Here is a 21827-nt window from a genome sequence, read left to right as displayed (position 1 = left end):
ATCTTTACAAAGCTCTACTATTCCTGCTAATATTTAGGAAGTTCTCTCGTCCATGATTTTAGACATTTGAAAGTTATCTTGATGTGGAGAGCACTTTATAATGAATTATGACTTGCTGATTTTTGTTTCTTAGAAGGGAAAGAAAGACCCATTTGCTCTCTTTATACGTTCTTCTCACTTGCATTCCTGTGACAGCCCAGGTGCTACGGAACAGAGTAATTCCCGACTCCAATACCAAGGCTCCTTGTTCCTGCTTACGGAGGGTATAACTGTCCCCAAGCTGTGACTCCAGCACCACCTGAGGTAAGGGATCCACACAGCAGTGTTCCTGAATAGCACCTGGATCAAAATCACGCTGGGAGTGCGCTTAACAATATGGAGACTCCCAGGTCCTGTACCAGACCACCTAAACCAAAACCTCTGAGGTGGACCCCAGGAATCTGTAGTGGAATCAGCTCACCAGAGGACGATCATGAATGCTACTGGTTGAGCAAAACGGCCATGAGAACTGTGGTGCAGGCAGATGCAGAGAAATGGAATTTCACTGCTCAAGACCCCTTTGATGATAATTTTCAAAATAGCAATTAGCAAAAATTCTATAACACAGGGTAAAGGGTCTGAAATGGGCTGATTAAGGAACAGACTCTTGAACATGCCAGAAAAAGTGGAATAATGAAGGAAAATCTGAGGAAGGAAAAATAATTATCTAAGACCCATTATTTCTCCTGATTTAAGATTCTTAGAGAATTTTGTTATTGTTCTTTTAAACATATGAGTCACAGAACAAAAGGACTCAAAGGATCTAGGTATTACTTACTCCAAATATAGCAAATACTTGTGTTTACTTGTCATCTTTATATTTTCCTTGGTAAATGTTCTGTTCAAATTTTTCCTACTTTTTTTTTTTTAATGGGGTTGTTTCTTATTCCTATGCTTTAAAGGTTCTTTATGGGTTCTGGCTATAAGTCCTCTGTTAGTTATATGATCTGCAAATAGTTTCTCCCACTGTCTTTATTGTATCTTCTGAAGAATAAAATTTTTAAATTTTGATGAAGTCCAATTTATGGATTCTTTATTTTATCAATTTTGCTCTTGGCGTCAATTTGAGGTCATAAAGATTTTCTCCTACAGTTTCTTCCAAAAGTTTTATAATTTTATGTTTTACATTTAGAAATGTGATCCATTTTGAGTTAGAGTTTGTATAACCTGTAAATCATAGGTTGAAGTTCGTTCTCCCCATATGGCTGCCCAATTTTTTCTAACGCCCTTTGTTAAAAATAATCATCCTCTCTCCACTGAATGTTTTGTATCCAACAACCCTGCTCTACTTACATATTTGTTCTAGCAGCTTTTTTTGTATATTCCTTGTGATATTCTACATAGAGAATCACGTCAACGAGAATAATGACAGTTTTATTTTTTTCCTTTGTAATCTATACGAATTGCATTTCATTTTTCTTCCTTTATTGCACTGACTAGGACTTTCAACATCATGTTGAAAAGGTGTGTTAAGAGTAAACATCCCATATATACACTAATATGTATAAAATGGATAACTAATAAGAAGCTGCTGTATAAAAAAATAAATTAAATAAAATTGAAAAATTCAAAAAAAAAAAAAGAAAGAAAGAGTAAACATCCCTGCCTTTTACCTGCCCTTAGGGGGAAAGCGTTCAGTATCTCATCATTAAATATGATGTTAGTTGTGGGTCTTTTATACTTGTTCTTTATCAGAATTCTCCTCTATTTGTAGGGTGTTGAGAGTTTTGTGTTCTAGTTTTTACTCTATCACTAGGCTATCTGTGTGAATTTGGGCAAATTCAAGTCCAAGCTACCACATCAAGGGAAAAAAAAAGAAATAAAATATATGTTGTGCCTTTTTGTGATGATCAGAAAGATAGAGATGTATGCGTATGCGTGAGTGTGTGAGTGTAAGAAAGCATTCACTACATACCAAAGAAGAAAGGAGTCATACATTTCATTAGGGTATGTAAAATAAAACATCCCTGGTTAGTTCAGCCTTGTTACATGCACTTTCTAAATAAAGGGGGGTTAGAGCCAATTCACTAGGTTGAAAGAAGATACTTTGAAGTATTGAAAAACTCATTTTAAAAAACCTAAAAAAAGACATAGAATTAATATATATTATATTTTAACCTAAGTGTGGCATATGACACTTATCCCTGTTATATTTCTGTCTGCTTTCCTCAATTCTTGACAATAGGCCAGGAACTTTTCTATGTGTTTTGCATTTTTAATCTCATAAAATTTCACAGCAGTTCTGTACCACAGACCTTATCCCAATGTGGACCAGAATTCTTGAACTTTCAGAAAGTAGGTTTGAGCTTTATGTAAGAAATTACCTTAAAAAAAAAAAAAAAAAAGGAGCTGTCCAGCAGTAGAAAAGGATATGTCTTAAGCCTGAGCTCATGAAACCTGAGGACACACTATAAGAGATTCTGGGGGAAGGGATTCCTACACTATGTAGGAGGTCAGACAGGCATATAAAGTTTTCTCCAAGTCTAAAATATGACAACCACCACAGATCACATATACAGCTTAAAAATGTTGACATGACAAGCAAAGCCAAGGCAGGGGTTGTCCTGAAAACATGTCTGTGGGTCATCTTCTGAGAGCTGCTGTCTGCTCCCCTCCTGCTTTTCTGCTATGCTCCTTCAAACCCCTCCCTCCATCCCACTAGTCCTCTAAGTTTCCATGTTTTTTTTTCTTAGCACTAAGAGTAATTTCGAATTTAGGCTTCGCCATGCTTGACGATCAGTGAATTTGAATATGTGGCATCACCTCCCTAAAATATAACTCTTCTGTTAAAAAAAGAAAATGTAAAAATAGTGTGGGTCATCCCTCATCCCTGGCTGCATCAGAGAAAGAGAGAAAGAGAGAGAGAAAGAGACAGAGAAAGAGAAGAAAGAGAAGGAAGGAAGGAAGGAAGGAAGGAAGGAAGGAAGGAAGGAAGGAAGGAAGGAAGGAAGGAAGGAAGGAAGGGGGAAGGAAGGAACTCAGCAGAGTGCCAGGCATATAGCAACAAGTGTCATTTGCCTTCTCTTTTAAAAATAAAAATAAAGCAAATAAAATATATTCCCCAAAGTGCACGTTTCTAGCATACATCTGAGTTTGGCCTCAAAAGCAGTAGATTTCCCATGCACAAAGCACAAGCACATCCGATACCTGCATCCAGGTCACAAAGAATCTCCTTCTGTTTGTACATTCAACCCATAACCCTATGAGGCGGGCAGGGCAAGGATGAACATCCTCAGATAGTAGGAAGCCAGAGCACAGAGAGGTTAGGGGGTCTCATGGTCTCATGGCTAGTGGGTGGCAGGACCCAGGACCTCAACTCACAGTCCGGTGCTTTGATCTGCTGCACCCCTAGGTCACTATTATTTCCATGGATTATTTGGCTCTATTTGTGATCTAGTATATGCTAATTATATTTCCATATATTTTTCAGATTTCATATTTATCATCTATTTTCACATATTTAAGTTGATTTTATCTTTCTGGGACAGGGAAGAGCCCTATAGATACTTAAGTTGGTGCAAAATGATACTTTATCAGTCAAATTCTGTTCAAGATGTAGACAGGTGTACGATGTACAAAGGGGTCAATGTTTGAAGTCCTGGATTCCATGGCTGATGTGCGGGGACAGTAGAGGTCTGGCTCACCCCTGTTATCTCCAGGGCTAAGAATCTTGCCTGACACACAGTAGGCCATCCCTCAATATTTGCTGAATGAATGAACAAACAACTCTGGAAATAGTTTGTCCAGTTACCTTTTTTTTGTAATCTTGACTATATAAAGTTTATTTTCTTAAAGCTGGCATCGTCTCATTCACCATGTGAATGCAAAATACCACGATGAGCTACGGCCATCCCTATGTGAATTACACTGAAGATGCCAGGAAGTTACTAACAGGAGCCTCAGAATTGGTCACAGTAACTCCCATCTCCAGCAAATTCATTCCTGAGGGTTTATTTCAATGAAATGTCTCCCTTGGGACTGGAGGCCTCTCCCCGACTCTAGGAAATAAAATGCATATGGCAGTAAGGGAGCTCAGGGCTTTTCTTCTCCCCAAGCCATTAAAATGCAAATTGGGGGAGGAGGGAGACCTGCAGGCAGATCTCCCGGGGCCCAGCCTGGTGGCCTCAGCACTCACATCCATCAGCTGTCCGCACTTCCATGTGCACCAAGTCCGCCTCTTTATCCAATCCGGACACCGACCTGGGGAAGGAAAGGAGAGTCAGAAGCTCAGTGACCATGAGGATGGCAGACAACAAAGTGGGGGACCATTCAGGGTTATTACTCAGAAAGCCACTTTCTCAAGATGGCCTGTCTTGCGCTGTGGGGACCCACAGAATATGGAGACTTGCAGCCCCTGCAGGGTGGCTCTCTCTAGCCGCTGCCACCTATAATGGTCACAACTCATGTGTCTTGGAGCAGTGTCACGGAGTCAGTAACTCTCAAAAAAACGTAAAGGAGCACAGAGTAATGTACTCCATAGTAAAGCTGGTCTAAACCTCTGTCCTCAACCCTTCCCCACCTCATACCTTCCACTTCCCCAGTCTTGTCACACCCGGTTATTTCCACCACTTCCTTCCCCTCTGCCCTCCCACTTGGGGTGTGCTACTCCCACGTTCTGCCCCTGGGGAAGGTGGTTTAGCCTCCGTTCTGGCTATCTGCTTCCAGACACTCCTACCCTCCTGAGTTTGGGCCTATCTGCCCTTCCTTACCTCTGCCTTGTGAACAATAAATGTTTGGTGACAAACATTCAAAACCTGGTCTAACAGGGACACAATTCTGGTGATAGGAGTGGGAAACTTTAAAGGTTGATGGTCAATAGTCAGAAAAAGGAAGGCTGGGAATCCTGACGAACTAATTCCTGTGGGCCTCCAACCTCCCACACATGAAGTCCAGTCAGCTACCTCCTGCATGAGATATCCAGGCCAGAGTAAGACCCAGAAAGTCAGCTAAAAGAGGCAACGCAGACATTAAAACATTCATGCACTAAAGGCATCACATAATCCACCCTCTCCAGCAAGCTTGGACTCACAGTCATTTTACTTTTAAATTTCATTCTAAGATTGGTTTTCTGGTTTTACAGTCCTCAATAGGGAAGAGGCAGCAAGTTAGAAAGAAAAAGGAGAATTTAAAACAATGAGAATCAAGGTACCCGGATAGCAAGACAAATTGAAAACTTATGAAAAACAGACCGAAGAACTCAAAACCCAATCTTCTACATCATAAATCTACTACACTTCTTCTGATGCTGAGGCCATAGCTGTATAGCACGGTTCAGTATCTGACATCTCTGCTGAGGGGCTGAATGCAGAGAACGGGAAGCAGGAGGCTAATGATATCAGTTTACTCTAAGAAAATAGGGTTGCAAATGACCTATGTTAGGAGAAATGAAATGATTTTTATTTGTTAATGATTATTGTCTTGAATGGCTAAATTTCAGTTGCTTTAAAAGTTCATTTATGTAAAATACTTCTTCCCCCCAAAAATACTGAATAAAAGAAGTTTTACTCTAATGCTGTATTTTTTCCCAGTGATCACTGATACACTATCTTTTAATTTTTCCTCACCTCATTTGATGCCTAAGGTAAGGAGAACAGGTATCATTAGTTATATTTGACTGAATGGGAAACTGTGGCACAGAGAAATGGATATGTATCTAAGACGACACGGGGACTTAGGCCCGAACTAGAGAGACTGACTGACTGACTGAGACTTCTCCATCGAGAGCGGCTCCCAGCCTTCTTGGCTCTTCTCCCCTCTGCTTGCAATGTCCTTTAGATGCAACTCTCTCCCTGCCCCTTTCCTTCTCCAGCTACCTCTCCCCTTTCCTTCAATGCTCAGTTGGTCTCATCCCTCCAGCAGCCTATCCATCCCTCATCTCACTGAAGAACCTTTATCTGCGTCCATAGCATCCTAACCTTGGTGGTTCTCAAACTTGGCTGCTCACGAGAGCCACTGGGTGAGCTGTGAAACATCCAGATGCCTGGGCCCCTCCCCAAACCAATGAAATCAAAACTTTTGGGATAATCTCAAGGCATCCGCATTTTTTTTGTTGTTGTTTTGTTTGTTATTTTTTGTTTTTGTGGTACGTGGGCCTCTCACTGCTGTGGCCTCACCCGTTGCGGAGCACAGGCTCCAGACGCGCAGGCTCAGTGGCCATGGCTCACGGGCCCAGCCGCTCCACGGCATGTGGGATCCTCCCGGACCGGGGAACGAACCCGTGTCCCCTGCATCGGCAGGTGGACTCTCAACCACTGCACCAACAGGGAAGCCCCGCATTTTTTTAAATTTAAATTTATTTTATTTATTTATTATTTTGGCTGCATTGGGTCTTTGTTGCTGTGCACGGGCTTTCTCTAGTTGTGGCGAGCGGGAGCTACTCTTCGTTGCGGTGCACGGGCTTCTCTTGTTGCGAAGCATGGACTCTAGGCGCGCAGGCTTCAGGAGTTGTGGCTCACGGGCTGTGGAGTGCAGGCTCAGTAGTTGTGGTGCACGGACTTAGTTGCTCTGTGGCATGTAGGATTTTCCTGGACCAGGGCTCGAACCCGTGTCCCCTGCATTGGCAGGCGGATTCTTAACCACTGCGCCACCAGGGAAGCCCTGGCATCCGTAATTTTGAAAGCTCCCAGGTTATTTCCATGCACAGCCAAGTCTTAGAACCACTGCTTTGCATGACTCAATCACGTCGCATATAATTGCACTTCTGTGAATTCTGTACTTGGATATAAACTTCAAAGAAGTAGGATTCTGTCTATTTATCTTTGAATCCTTGGCACCTAAGTGCCTAGTATATATTAGGTGCTACTGATATATTTACTGAATTAATGAACAATCCAATCTGCCCATGACAATGACAAAATTCCGATGTGAAACTCACTTGAGGTCAGACATGGACACCTGTGTTCCACGGCCTCCCTGCTTCTTTATAAGCAAGTTGGTAGTCTTAGAACTAGAAGCCTCTCAGGTTATTATTCTTCTATCCTCCCCCAAGGTCAATGGCAGGGTAGGATGGTCAGAACTGGAACCATAATGACAGTCTAACTACGGGCATCAAGCACTATGTCCTTTAACAAAAGAAAAGTCCTTGCCTCTTAGGAGCTTGAAACAAGGCAAACAACACCAATAAAACAAGCACAGAAACTGCTCCTTCATCCAGGATCGCTCACTGCTTTCCACCTATCTAAATCTTATACACCTTTAAAGGTTAAAACCAAGAATCAGGTCCTCCTGGAAGTCTTCCTTGATTACTCTAGCTCTCCCACCTTTGAACTGCTGGAGAATTCAGAATCAAGACTGAACATCCTAAAGCACTTGTATTGTTATTAAGTTGTGTGTTTGTTTCTCTGGAGTTGGTCTTGGCTCCTGAGAGCGGACACCTGTGGTCATGGTTGGCTTAGCACCCCTACTACCCTTCCATCCTTTGCAGGACTGTTCTACCCAACTCACGCCATGTGCTTTGTCCAGGGTGGTCAATCAATCACAGGAGCCCATCCCTCTGATGCCCCAGGATGGCACATGATCCAGCGTGATCATGAGACATCTTGGCTGTGGTGGTCAGAACATGCCAGGACAGTTTAGAGGACTTCCTCAGGATTTCTCTAACTGAGCTGGCAGGAAAAAACTGCCTTTCCTCTCTGATCATCAAGTCAGAACTCTTGGGAGAAATGTTCCCTGATAGGAAGAATAGGTCTAAAGGAGCAATGTAGCTACACATAGAAAAAGAAAAGAGAGTTGACATTGGGACAGGTAGTTTAACAGAGAGACGGGGCTACAAAGGGTGATAGGAAGATAGTGGGCAAGACAGAGATGAGACAGACACACAGGAAAGAGAGAGACAGACAGCAGAGATTCAGAAAGAAACGGACAGGGTAGACCAAAATGGCAACACAGGAGACCCCTGAGCTCCCTTCCTCCCATGGATACACCAAATGTACACGTGGATGTAAATTCCCTCTGAAAGAGATCCAGAAACTAGCTGAGTAACTTCTACGCATCGAATGAATGAGAAAATACCCACACCGAAAAGGCTAAGGGTACAAAAGGCTAAGATACACTCTCACCATAAACCCCGCCCCTGGCACACGACCACACAATTGGAAGTGAACCATCAACTCTCATATTCTCCCTGAGGAGCAAAGGGTTTGGAGCCCCCATCTAGCATCCCAAATTTTAAGACTTGCAACAGAGGGACGGCCCCCAAAACACCTGACTCGAAAAGCCAGCGGGGCTTGTGTCCCCAAGACGATAGCAAACAAAGACGCAATTCTTAACGGGTGCACGAGCACTGATGCAGCTGTTGCCCCAGGGCTGAGTGCAGAGGGAGCAGGCAGAATCACCCATCTCCCCGTCTTTCCCTGCAAGTGTTATCTGAATACTATAACAGCTGCTGCCTGAGGGCCCGTCTTCTAATTTAGCAGGCTTCTAGAGACTGCATGTGAATCTCCCCAGACAGAGAAGGCCAACGAATATCCCTCCCACCTTCTGCCTCCGGTCCTCCCCAAGTTGCCAGTATCTCCCTGGAAGGAGCTCATACGTGACTGCACCCCAGCTTTTAGGGCCGCCACCTATGCGATGGGTCCCCAGATTTCCTGGCTTTGACAGCCAGTGGAGCTGCCATTCACGAGTCCCATGGAACTGTAACAAACAAAGAAGCAGTTCTTAACAATCTATCTCCCTGAGGTTCAGCACAGAAGGAGCAGACAAAAAAACGCCCAGCTCCCCATCTTTCCCTGATAAAGGTTTTTATGTGGATACTTTAAAAGCTGCCACCTGGGGCTTCCGTGGTGGCGCAGTGGTTGAGAGTCCGCCGGTCGATGCAGGGGACACGGGTTCGTGCCCCGGGCCGGGAAGATCCCACGTGCTGTGGAGCGGCTGGGCCCGTGAGCCATGGCCGCTGAGCCTGGGCGTCCGGAGCCTGTGCTCCGCAATGGGAGAGGCCACAACGGTGAGAGGCCCACAAAAAAAAAAAAAAAAAGCTGCCACTGCCACCTGAGGCTTCTAATTTAGCAGGCACCTCGGGGCTGTGGTCCTCCTCAAAGACTGAGGAAGGTTGCAGACACTCCTCCCATCTTCTCCTTCCAGGCCACTCCAATAATAAAACCAAGTCACCAGCGTCTCCCTGAAAGGAGGTTGTATACATATCTGGCACCCCAGCTCTTGTGACAACTTCATGAAGGATGAGCCCCTGAAACATCTGGCTCTAATAACCAACGGGCCTTCCATTCATGAGGCACAAGGACTGCAACAAACAAACAGTTATTATGGGAGCACACCCACCCCTGCAGCTATATACCAACAGGAAGCACAGAGGGAGCAGGCAAAAATGCCATTGCCTTGTTTCTCCCTGGAAGGGGCTTAATTACATACTTTCTTAGCTGCTGCCTGAGGGTCCAGCTTCTCATCAGCCGGCATCTAGCTGCTGACTGCACTCCTCCCCCTGGATCACTGATAGGTCTTGGCACACCCTTAACTACCGGGAGCCACTAAGGACAAAGAAGGAGGCTTGAACAATCACAAAAGTTTGAGAGACAACTATGAGTTCGGTCAAGCTGATCAATGAGGTTCATCTCCTACAGGAGATCACTCTGTCAAGACTGGGAGACACATCTTGTGCTGATCTATCTAATGCTCAGAGACCAACACAGACTCAAGAAAAATGAAGGAACAGACAAATATGTTACAAACAAAAGGACGAGATAAATGTCTAGAAACATATCTTAATAAAATGGAGGTAAGTTATTTATCTGGTAGGGTGTTCAAAGCAACTGTCACAAAGATGCCTACCAGGGTCAGGAGAGCAATGCATGAAGACAGTGAGAATTTCAACAAAGAGACAGAACTATGAAAAAAGTACCAAACGGAAATCATAGAACTGAAGAAGAAAATAATTGAACTGAAAATTCAATACAGGGGGTCAACAAAAGATAGATGAATTGAAAGAAAGAATCAGTGAAGTCTAAGACAGGGAAGTGGAATTCATACAACTAGAGGTGCAAAAATGAAAAAAGAAAAAAAAGAGTGAAGATAGCTTAAGGGACTTACGGGACAACATCAAGTAGACTAATGTTCTCATTATAGGGGTCCAAGAAGGAGAAAAGAGAAAGGGATAGAAAACTTATTTGAGGAAATAATGGCTGAAAACTTCCCTCACTGGGGGAACGTAACAGACAGGCAGAACCAGGAAACATAGAAAGTTCCAGATAAGATGAATCTGAAGAGGACTCTACACAGATACACTGTAATTAATGTATATGACCAAACAGTATAATTAATGTATAGGACCAAAAGCTAAATATGAAGAGAGAATCACAAGATCAGAAAGAGAAAAACAATTTGTTACATACGAGGGAACTCCCATAAGACTATCAGCATACTCTTCAGCCAAAACTTAGCAGGCCAGAGGGGAGTGGGATGATATATTAAAAGTACTGGGCTTCCCTGGTGGCGCAGTGGTTGAGAGTCCACCTGCCGGTGCAGGGGACACGGGTTCGTGTCCCGGTCCAGGACTATCCCACATGCCGCGGAGCGGCTGGGCCTGTGGGCCATGGCCGCTGGGCCTGCGCGTCCGGAGCCTGTGCTCCGCAACGGGAGAGGCCACAGCAGTGAGAGGCCCGCGTACCACAAAAAAAAAAAAAAAAAAAAAAGTACTGAAGGAAAAAAACAAAGACAAAAACCCGCCGACCAAGAACATTCTACCCAGCAAATCTGTCTTTCAGAATTGATAGAAAAATAAAGAGTTTTCTAGACAAATAAACACTCTAGGAGGTCATTACCACTAGATCAGTTTTACAAGAAATGTTAAACGGAGTTTTTCCAGCTGAAATTAAATAACACTAATTAATAATAGAAAAATATACAAAAGCATGAAGTTCACTGGTAAAGGTAAAAATACAGTTACTTTCGGAATACGCTATTATTCTAATGGTGGTGGGTAAATCATTGATAAGTCTACTACGAAGGTTAAAAGACAAAACTATTAAAGTTATAACAACATTAAGTTGTTAATGAATACACAATGTAAATGATGCAAATTGTGACATCAAAACATAAAATTCGAAAGGCGGGGTGCTTTTGTATGTGTTTGAAGCTATTAGCACAGACTGTTATAAATAGAAGATGTTTTATCTAAGCCTCACATTAACCACCAACCAAAAGCATACAGTAGGCACGCAAAACAAAAAGAAAAAGGAATCCAAACTTTCCACTACAGAAAATCATCAAATCACAGAGGAAAAGAGCAAGAGATGAAGCAAGGAAAAACGGAATTACAGAACAAGAGAACATTTAACAAAATGGTAATGGTGAGTCTGACTATCAATAATTACTTCAAATGTCAAAAGACTAAATTCCCCAAACGAAAGACAAAGGGTAACCGAATGAATAAAGAAAACAAGACCTAACTATATGTGCCTCCAAAAGACTCACTTCAGCATTAAAACAAACACACAGACTGAAAGCGAAGAAATTGAAAAATATATTGCATGCACATGGAAAGAAAAGCAGAAGCAGCTATTCTTATATCAGATGAAATAGACTTTAAGCCAAGAACTGTAAGCGACGAAGAAGGTCATTATATAATAAGAAAGGGGGCAATTCATCAAGGGGATATATTATTTGAAATATTTATGCCAATAGAGGAGAACCTAAATATATAAAGCAAGTATTAAAAGATCTGAAGGAAGACATAGCAATACAATAATGTCAGGGGACTTCAATACCCCACTTTTACCAGTGGATGGATTGTTCAGACAGAAAGTCAAGAAGGAAACATTGGATTTAAGCTACACTTTAGACCATACGGACCTAACAGACATACAGTGGTCTCCCCTCTTATCCTTTCACTTTCTGTGATTTGAGTTACTGGAGGTCAATGTGCTCCAAAAATATTAAATGAAAAATTCCAGAAATAAACAATTTTTAAGTTTTAAATTGCATGCTGTATGAATTGCATGATGAAACACTGCACTCGCTCCATCCCACCTTGGAAGTGAATCATCCCTTTGTCCAGCACACCTCGCCCATTACTCATTTAGTAGCTGCCTTGGTTACCAAAGTGATTGTCAAGGCATCACAGTACTTGTGTTCAAATAACCCTTTTGTTAGTTAATAATGGCCCTAAAGTGCAAGAGTAGTGATGTTGGCGATTCAAATATGCCAAAGAAAAGCCATAAAATTCTTCCTTTAAGTGAAAAGGTGAAAGGTTTCAATTTAATAAAGGAAAGAAAAAAAATGATATGCTGAGGTTCCTAAGATCTACAGGAAGAATGAACTTTCTATTTATGAAACTTTGAGGAAGGAAAAAAGAAATTCATGCTGGTTTTGCTGTTGCACTTCGAACTGCAAAAGTTATGGCTACAGCACATGGTAAATGCTTAGTTAAGATGGGAAAGGCATTAAATCTGTACCATAAGATCTTTTGAGAGAAAGAAACCACATTCACACAACTTTTATTACAGTATTAGTTACAATTGTTCTGTTTTATTATCAGTTATTGTTGTTAATCTCTTACTGTGCATAATTTATAAATTAAACTTTATCATAGGTATGTATGCATAGGAGCAAAACATATTATAGAGGGGGTTCGGTACTATCCATGGTTTTAGGCATCTACTGGGAGTCTTAAAATGCATCCCCCATGGAAAAGGGGGAGCTACTGTATAGAGAACATTGTATCCAACAGCAGCAAAATCACATTCTTCTCAAGTGCACATGGAACATTCCACAGGATAGATCATATGTTAGGACTCAAAAAAGTCTGAATAAATTGTAAAACGATGAAATCATCTCAAGCATCTTTTTCCAACCACAACGGTATGAAACTAGAAAGCAATTACAAGAAGAAAAGAGGAAATTCACGAATATATGGAGATGAAGCAACGTGCTCCTAAACGGCCAATAAATCAAGGAAGAAATCAAAAGAGGAATCAAAAAATATCTTGAGACAAATGAAAATGGAAGCACAACATAGCAAATCTTACAGGATGCATCAGAGACAGTCTAAGATGCAAATGCATGGCAATAAATGCCCACATTAAGAGAAAAAAGACCTCAAAATAAACAATCTAACTTTACACCTAGAGAAACTAACAAAAAAAGACTAAACTAACCCTAAAATTATTAGAAGGAAGTTAATAACAAAGATCAGAGCAGAAAGGAAAGAAACTGAGGCTAAAAAGACAATAGAAAAGATCAGTGAAACTAAGAGCTGTTTTTAAGTTAACCAAAATAGATTAATCTTTAGCTAGATTTACCAAGAAAAAGAAAGACTCAAATAAATAAAATTATAAATGAAAGAAGAGACATTACAACTGACACCACAAAAATGCAAAGACTTATAAGAGACTACTATGGACGGTTATAAGACAACATATTGGACAACACAGAAAAAATAGATAAATTCCTAGAAACATACAATCTACCAAGACTGAATCATGAAGAAACAGAAAATCTGAACAGACCAGTTACTAGTAAGAAGATTGAATCGATAATCAAAAACCTCCCAACAAAGAAAAGTTCAGGGCCAGATGGCTTCACTAGTGACTTTTAACAATCATTTAAAGAAGAACTAATACCAGTCTTTCACAAACTCTTCCAAAAAGTTAGAAGAGGAAGAAATACTTCCAAACCCATTTTACAAGGCCGGTGTTACCCTAATACCAAAGCCAGTAAAGGATACTACAAGAAAATTACAGATGATGCAAAGCTCCTCAACAAATGATTTAGCAAACTGAATTCAACAGTAGAGATCTTCCTCAACTCACGATGGGTTTATGTTCTGATGGACCCATGGAAAGTTGAAAATATCAAATTGAAATGCATTTAATACACCTAAGCTACTGAATATCACAGCTTAGCCTAGCCTACCTTAAATGTGCTCAGAACACTTACATTAGCCTACAGGTGGTCAAAATCATCTAACACAAAGGCTGTCTTATAATGAAGTGTTTAATATCTCATTTAATTTATTGAATGCTGTACTGAAAATGTAAAACAGAATGGTTAAATGGGTACAGAATGGTTGTAAGTGTATTGGTTGTTTATCCTATTGGTTCTGTTTCTCTGGAGAGCCTTGATTAATACAACTTGCTTCTTAGTCCCGCTCCAACTTTGCAGCCCGTTTATCCACATAAGCCCATAACGCACCTTTGTGAGTGTGTCTGCAATATTTATCTGCTTAGACCATCAACTACAAAAAGAATGGGTCTTATTAATATACAACCCATCAGACAGTGAGCTTCCTACGGACAGAGACTTTAATTATTTTTCTCCAATATTTTCTACCACACACAACTCAGGACTAGGCATACCTTCAGACTAAATGATAAGGATAAGAGATTTGTACTTCAAAGCTACTCTGTCCCTGGATCCAGAGGGAAAGAGATTAAGTTGCTCAGCTGGCCAGAGGTGGAGCAAAAGATGTTGAGGGCTGAGGGTAAGGAGAATACCCGTGCCCTTGTCTAGCTCACAGAGGAATGCCACTGCCCACTTTCTGCAGTACTGCTGGCATTAGCCTAGAGTTTCTCAACAAGGGCACTGTTGACATTTTGGACCAGATAATTCTTTATTGTGGGGGCTGCCCTATGCACTGTGGGATATTCAGCAGCAGCCCTGGGCTCTACTAGATGCAGTAGCATCCCTGCAGTTCTGACAACCAAAACTGTCTCCAGACGTTGCCTACTATCCCCTGGGGGCAAAACTGCCCCCGGTTGAGAACCACTGCCTTACCTGGACACACTTAGCTGATACCTGAACTCTGTGGCTTCCCTGCTAACAAGGCAGCAAATATAAGCAGGCGGAGATTTCACGTCCTCACCTATAGCCCTAACGCTGCTGAGATGCCCACGAACTCCGACTATTCTGGACCACACCATCTCACCAGAAAACTATCTGACACTTGCCAGGTGGAAGCAGTCAGGTCCCTAATCTTAAAGCCTCACGATGTCCCCACTTCTAAAAACCTAATGACTGGAGCGTGCACACAGATACAGCAAGCGAAGAAATACAATAAATATGCAGACATTTAGCGATTTGTTTGTTGTTTTTATGGGGGCGAAGCTGCAGGGCGTAAACTTGTGGAAATGTTTGGAAAAGCGCACGTGGTAATAATGATAAGTGTCAGTGGATACTGGTGCCATTCACATGCCAGGTATTGTGTTTGGTGTTTTAATTCATTATCTTAATTAGTCCTCAAGGTACCATTCATCTAATTTTCATCTTCAGTAAAATGGGGATAATAAGAAAGATTAAGTTACATACCTCAAGTCACACGATAATAACAATTCACAGATATTGAGGGTACTTTATGTCAGGCAGTATTTTAAATGTAAATGCGGATCTCATTTAATCCACATATCAGTCCTATGGGTCTGGAATCATTCTTCTTCCATATTTTAGAAGGGCCCAACTAGGCATTGAAAGCTTAAGCAACTTGCCGAGAAAGTCCACAGCTAGGAAGCAGCAAAACTAGGGCTTGAACCAGACAGGTGGCCTTGAGTCAGGAGCTTAACCTCCCCTGTAAGCTGACTCTTCCAGCTGTTGAGAGGAGACACAGGCTTTAAACCCAGTCATTTCTCCCAGAGTTGAGGATCATAGCCATGGTGCCCCGTTGCCTGCTCTCCCCATACATGTAACTCCATCAGCATTGTAGGAAATATAAATGTGTCGTGTATACGTATTCTACATCTCAGAAAATTTTGGTTCTATTTTACATGAACTGGGAGTCGCTCATACTGGTGATAATCAATAAGAAGAAAATGTTGGGAATAGAAAAAGGATGTTGGGCTGACGGTAGAAGAGTAGCAGATAGAAATTTTTGCAGAGAAACCTTAAGAAAGACAAATACAGTTGAGGAAAGGAAAACTGGGGACTTGGGCTTGACTCCCTTTTAGGTCTCTGAGGATGGAACGAGCCAAGACATGTATAAGAGGGACTGTGAAACTGTCATGAGTCTATGGGAGGGGATGAGAGGCATGTCTGCTCAGATATGCCAAGCAGGTTAGTAAGCGCCCCTGACACCTCTTCCATCTCTAGCAGCCAAGTTCCTTCACATTTCCAGGACCAAAATGGGGCCAGGGTGGACCAGAGGATGAGAAACAATATTTAGTGCAGAACCAGCCATGGCACAGGTCAAGCTCCCTGTGCTTAATGTTTGCAACAAAGGAAAAATGAATTTGCAAGCATCCCACTGAAATCACAGGAAAGGAGCCTCCCTGAAAGTTTCTAGAAAGTATCAGATGGTAAAAAGAAATCGTATCAGTACATGTTATTACTAATGCAAAATGAAAACAAGTCATCGACAGTGCCTTTCCTTGGTAATGTTGTATTCCTGGTTTTAATTAAGTGACTATAAAACAAAATTTAATAGAACAAAACAGAGTGAAGGTGTCAAGAACAGATATGAATCTATGAAAGGCTTTATGAGTATTTTTAAATTCCTCAGTAGTGAATTATTCTACCACAAGTTTCTTCTGAAACCTAACACCCATGACTGGAAAACAACTAATCTTTTCCAGTGGAGAACTAGGATCAAACATTGTGCAAACTCCCCATCACATTTTGCCCACATGCACCAATAAGGACTTTTAGTTTCCACATCTGTAAAATGGGACTATAATAATACCTGCTTCATAGAGTCAGGGGGGTCAAATGAGCTAAGCAGTAAATACTTAGAACAGTGCCTGACACACAGAAAGCATTTTTTGCCTTTTAGCTATTATTATTTTTCATTTAAGGGACAGTATGAACTAGTCTGCTTTCCTGCCTGCCTTCTTCCCTCCCCTGTAACTTCCTTCTACATTTGTTAAGTGCCTAATATAGTCACAGCATTGTTCTATGCACTGGATAAGAAAAGTTCTGCTACCAAGGAGCTCAGTTCAGGCACCTTTCTCACTCTCCAGACTGGTTTATCTCACAAATCCTGGAACCCACCCTTGATAAGGGCTCCTGTAAGGCCCCATTCTCTCCTCTCCAGTGGATAAATCATTACATTGGATTGCAAGTGCTTTTTTTGTGTGTGTGTATGGGACACAATCCTTGACCTCCCCAGCTTTTGCTGGTTCTTTTTTTTTTTTTTTTGATTTATCATCTTTTAATTTAAATTATTTTTAGTTTATTATTATGGTTCTGGAAGTCAGAAGTGCAAAATCAGTCTCACTGGGCTAAAGGTGAGGTGTCAACAGGACTGGGTTGCTTTCTAGAGGTCCCAGGGGAGAATCCATTCTGAATTTGTGCATTCTGAATCCATTCTGAATCCATTCTGAAGCTGTCTTTTTCAGCTTCTAGACATTACCAGCACTCCCTGGCTCATGGCATTTTTCCATCTTCAAAGCCAACAACACTGGGCTGAGATCTTTGTATGTTGCCATCTCACTGGTCCTCTTGCTGGTTCTTATACCAACATTTCTTTCACAGTGAATAACAGACCATCAATAAATAAGTGTCAAATGAATGATTACAACACTTTCATTCAGGCATACAAACTTCCTAAAGCCCTGAGTAAGCCTTCAGCTCACGTCTGGGTCTCCAAGAAAACTTTTTTTATGCTCAAAAGCAGGGGTCCACAACCCCTGGGCCTCGGACCTATACGGTTCGCAGCCTGTGCCTGAACTATGCCCACACCGTCCCCGTCCGTGGAAAAACTGTCTTCCACGAAACCGGTCCCTGGTGCCAAAAACGGTTAGGGACCGCTGCTCAAAAGAGATCTCACTTTCCGGTCTATGTTCCAGATCATTTTTATCATGCAGATTGCTCAACTGGTGAGAAAAGCGGGGGAGGGAAATCTATACAGACCTGAATAACATGTGAAGTGGTTTCCTCCTGGGGATATTTCATTTCTTAACAATTACCAAGCTCAGCACCAGCACACAAGAATCATGTGAAAGTCTGAGAGGAAGGAGAGGGATTATTCTCCAAAACTGAGAGCCTTCCTGAGTTCTGAGCAAGGACCAAGGACACAGGAAACACAAGGACAGAAGGAGCCATGGCCAAGCCTCCAAGGAAGAAACTGAAATTGGCTCTTGGAACAGCGCGCTCACAGATGTTACGATGGAAGTACCTGGAAAAGGTCAAGCAGCTTTCAAACTTATTTTCCAGCAACCGAACCCTCTGTTCAAACACGGTCTCCAAGTCCTAACACGTGTAACAGGTCAAACAGGAACTTATCAGAAACCAGGAACGGCTCACTCAGACACAACAGCGCCCAAGAGAGCTGGACGCGGCAACTGTGGAACACCGTGATCTCTTTCTACCCCTTCACTTAGTAGATCAGAAAATTGAGCTTCACACAACTGTCCAAAGATACACAGCTAGCTTGTGTCTAGAAGCCAGTTCTGAACTTCAGGCCAGCCTCTTCGTAGCACACGTGCCTGCCATGAGGAAGTGGTGGGGCTAAACTGCTGTGTGCTTTTCTCTCCTTGTGGATGTGAATCCCGGAGCAAAACCTTCCCCAGAAATAAGAAAACTGGATGTTGGGGTACGCATGAGAGAGGTAATGAGGGTAAAACACTGCTGACGTCAAAGGACAATTGCTTGACAAACCGATTCGCTAGGCTGTTAAAATTCAAAAGAATTTTATCTCATCATGTTTCTCCAATTCACACCACAAACATTCTCCCCCTTGATGTCTTGGCTCAAACTGCCCCTCCACCTGGAATACTCCTTCTGTCCCAGTCTGCATATTCCCTGCTTATGGCCCAGCTCAATACCACTTTCCATGAAAGCTTCCTGACCCTGGCTGGACATTCTAATCCCGTGGGGACCTTTCTAAAAATACTGAACGCCAATTCACAGATCCCGATTCCATAAATTCTGCTTTCATTGCTCTGGAGCAATAATCCCCTCACATTTTTTTTTTTTTTTTTTGGTGGTATGCGGGCCTCTCACTGTTGTGGCCTCTCCCGTTGCGGAGCACAGGCTCTGGACGCGCAGGCTCAGCGGCCATGGCTCACGGGCCCAGCCGCTCCGCGGCATGTGGGATCCTCCCGGACCGGGCCACGAACCCGTGTCCCCTGCACCCCTCAACCACTGTGCCACCAGGGAAGCGCCCCGCTCACATTTTATTTGCATCAGAATCTTTTTGTTAAAACACAGATGCTGGGCTCTACCCTCAGAGTTTTGGATTTGGGGGGTCTGGGGTGGGGCTCAAGAATTTGCATTCTTAGCAAACACGTAAATGGGATGATGATAATGGTCAGGAATCACACTTTGAGGGCCACTAGCCTGGAGTATAATCCAAGAATCAATAGCTTTTAGATGCTCCTGGGTGATAAGGATGTGCAGTCAGAGTTGAGAATCACTCATTAGAGCTCGGAAAGCAACCTTCACGAATCAAGCTGAAAAGCCTTTCCTTTTTATGTATCAGTCGGGTAGTTAAGAACGTGAACTCTGGAATCAGACGCTCTGAGTCAGTCTCAGCTGCGTCAGTTACTCACCGTGGGATCACAGGCAATTAACTCAACCTCTCCTTGCTGCATTTTTCTAATCTGCACACTGGGGAGATGATAATAGCACCCTTCTCATTGTTTTTATGAGAACTAAATGCATATAAACATTTCCAAATTGCCTAATCATAGGTACAGAGTGAGAGAGATGGAGCCTGGATTCAAACACGTTTGTTTTACTCCACCATCAATTATCTGTGTACCTGAATAGTTTTCTCTTTCTTTATTGTAGTGTCTTTAAAGACAGGTTCTAGATGTGATTAAATTATTTTTCCACTAGTGTCTAGAACTGTGCCTTGCTCTGTATTATTAAATACCTGTTGAATAGATGAATACACAAATGAGAGCAGTGATAACCCCAGCAATATGTTTAAGATAAATGTTGAAAATAGCTCTATAAAATGGTGAAACAGACTTCACTCATTCAATTAATCTCTACACAATTAAATAAAGCCTTCATTTTCCATTATTATGCTGTTATTTTCACCATTTATCCTCAAAGCAATATTAGATCTGCCAAATACAGTCATCTGTGATTTTCTTGACAAATGCACGATCGTCCTGTGAAAATGCTAGGGCAGTGACAACTCAGGGATCTTGTCCAGCTCAAATGAACATGGCTTCCGTGTCCTGGCTATTGTAAATAGAGCTGCAATGAGCACTGGGGTACATGACTCTTTTTGAATTATGATTTTCTCAGGGTATATGCCCAGTAGTAGGGGTGGGATAGTGAGGGTGGGAGGGAGATGCAAAAGGGAAGAGATATGGGGATATATGTAAATGTATAGCTGATTCACTTTGTTATACAGCAGCAACTAGCACACCATTGTAAAGCAATTATACTCCAATAAAGATGTTAAAAAAAAAAATGAACACGGCTCCTCTAGTGGGCATTTTGGGAGCTCTCCTCCTAAATCACAGCAATCCCCACCTCTGTCAACTGCTGGCCCCTCCCGATCCACAGATTTCTACGTGCAGACCCCCACGCCCGTGTCAGTACCATATGTCTCTGTCCCTTGTCTAAAGCTGATCAGACCAGGGCTAGACCCACAAGCCAAGCTGGGTCAAAGATATTTGTTTCCGGGGCTTTCGGATTGCTTTGAGAGACTACAGCATGAGACACGGAGCAACTTGCCTTGGACACCTTTACCTGTTCTACCAGAAAGAAGAGAGAAACAGAGATGGCAGATAGAGAGAAAGCACTCTGTGAGATTCTGGAAGAGGGTCCTTTGTGAGATCTAAATGCATTCCTTTTCAGGGATTCTAATAATTGTTTCTCTCTCTCAATACTCTAGCTTAAGTTAGTTACTGTTTCTCGTACCACAGAATCACTACCAACATGCTCCCTAAAAGTTGCTCAGCATGTGCAGGGCCATTTCCTGACACTTGGATTAGCTGCTATCCCTTCAGCACTCCGGTTCTCCCAGCAAATTCAAAGGGCTACTGACTACTATACCGGTGTTCCTCAAACTATGTTCTATGAGCCACTAGTGGGTCATAAAATACATCTAGTGGATCACAACCCCAATTATTTTTTTATAAAACAATATGGAATGGAATACAAGATATAAGAGAGCATCTCGTGTGGTATACTAAGTATTTTTCATGGAACTTTAAGATATATAAAAAGACATAGGTTTATACAGGATCATAAGTATAGCATTTCCTACCAGGGAAGCAGTACTGAAGGAAGAAAGGAAGGAGGGAGGAAGGGGAGAAGGGAGGAACTACATGGTCTAATTTAATATAATATCTTTCTAAATCCTAGATGGCTAGAATGAAATTCAGCGGTCACATGAACTATTTTCAAGACAAGGCATACACACATCAAGAGGTCACTTGAAACTGCTGAGGAGTTTGAACTCAACTGAAGGATCTCAGTGAACCGTAGCCAACACCACACAACATGCTGGCAGTAGCAATTTGAGGCTGAGCTTTGGTCACTGGGGTTTTGTGATTGTGCTAATGTAGTGACAATCCATGAGGCTTTACCTAAGTACAACTGAATAACTGGTCTGCTAGGAATACAGCCAGTAATCCCTTGGCAAGTACTTACTGCATACCCACTATGTGTCATCGCTTAGGGGACTGCCAGCCAGCCTACCGCATGGCCCATTTGTTTGCTGTATACATGTGGGCTATAGCTTAGCACAGTTCTAGTGAACAAGACCATATCACATGACACACCTTAAAAAAGGTTACTCATAGAAGACCTAATAATCCTATTAAACAGACCAAGTACATTGCCACATTTGTAGAGTGGTTGCAGAGAACCGGCAATGCCCTTGTTCCCAGCCATTAGATTTTGGAACGTCCATTCTCAGACCCTACTACCTATCTCCTGAGAGTACCTTT

The 21827-nt window shown here is 42.2% G+C and overlaps 1 protein-coding gene across 1 annotated transcript in view; it reads right to left on the bottom strand.

Moving 5' to 3' along the window:
- SORCS3 (sortilin related VPS10 domain containing receptor 3) overlaps window positions 1-21827 on the bottom strand; it is a 606008-nt gene that overhangs the window by 167045 nt on the left and 417136 nt on the right. The window contains exon 6 of the mRNA XM_032608449.1: window positions 4175-4239. Coding sequence (XP_032464340.1) covers window positions 4175-4239 — 65 coding nt within the window. The remainder of the gene's footprint in view (window positions 1-4174; window positions 4240-21827) is intronic.

Source organism: Phocoena sinus, chromosome 16, assembly GCF_008692025.1.
Source record: "Phocoena sinus isolate mPhoSin1 chromosome 16, mPhoSin1.pri, whole genome shotgun sequence".
NCBI classification, from domain to species: domain Eukaryota; kingdom Metazoa; phylum Chordata; class Mammalia; order Artiodactyla; family Phocoenidae; genus Phocoena; species Phocoena sinus.
Note: the sequence above shows the minus strand (reverse complement) of the source record. Positions and strands in the feature narration are given on the sequence as shown.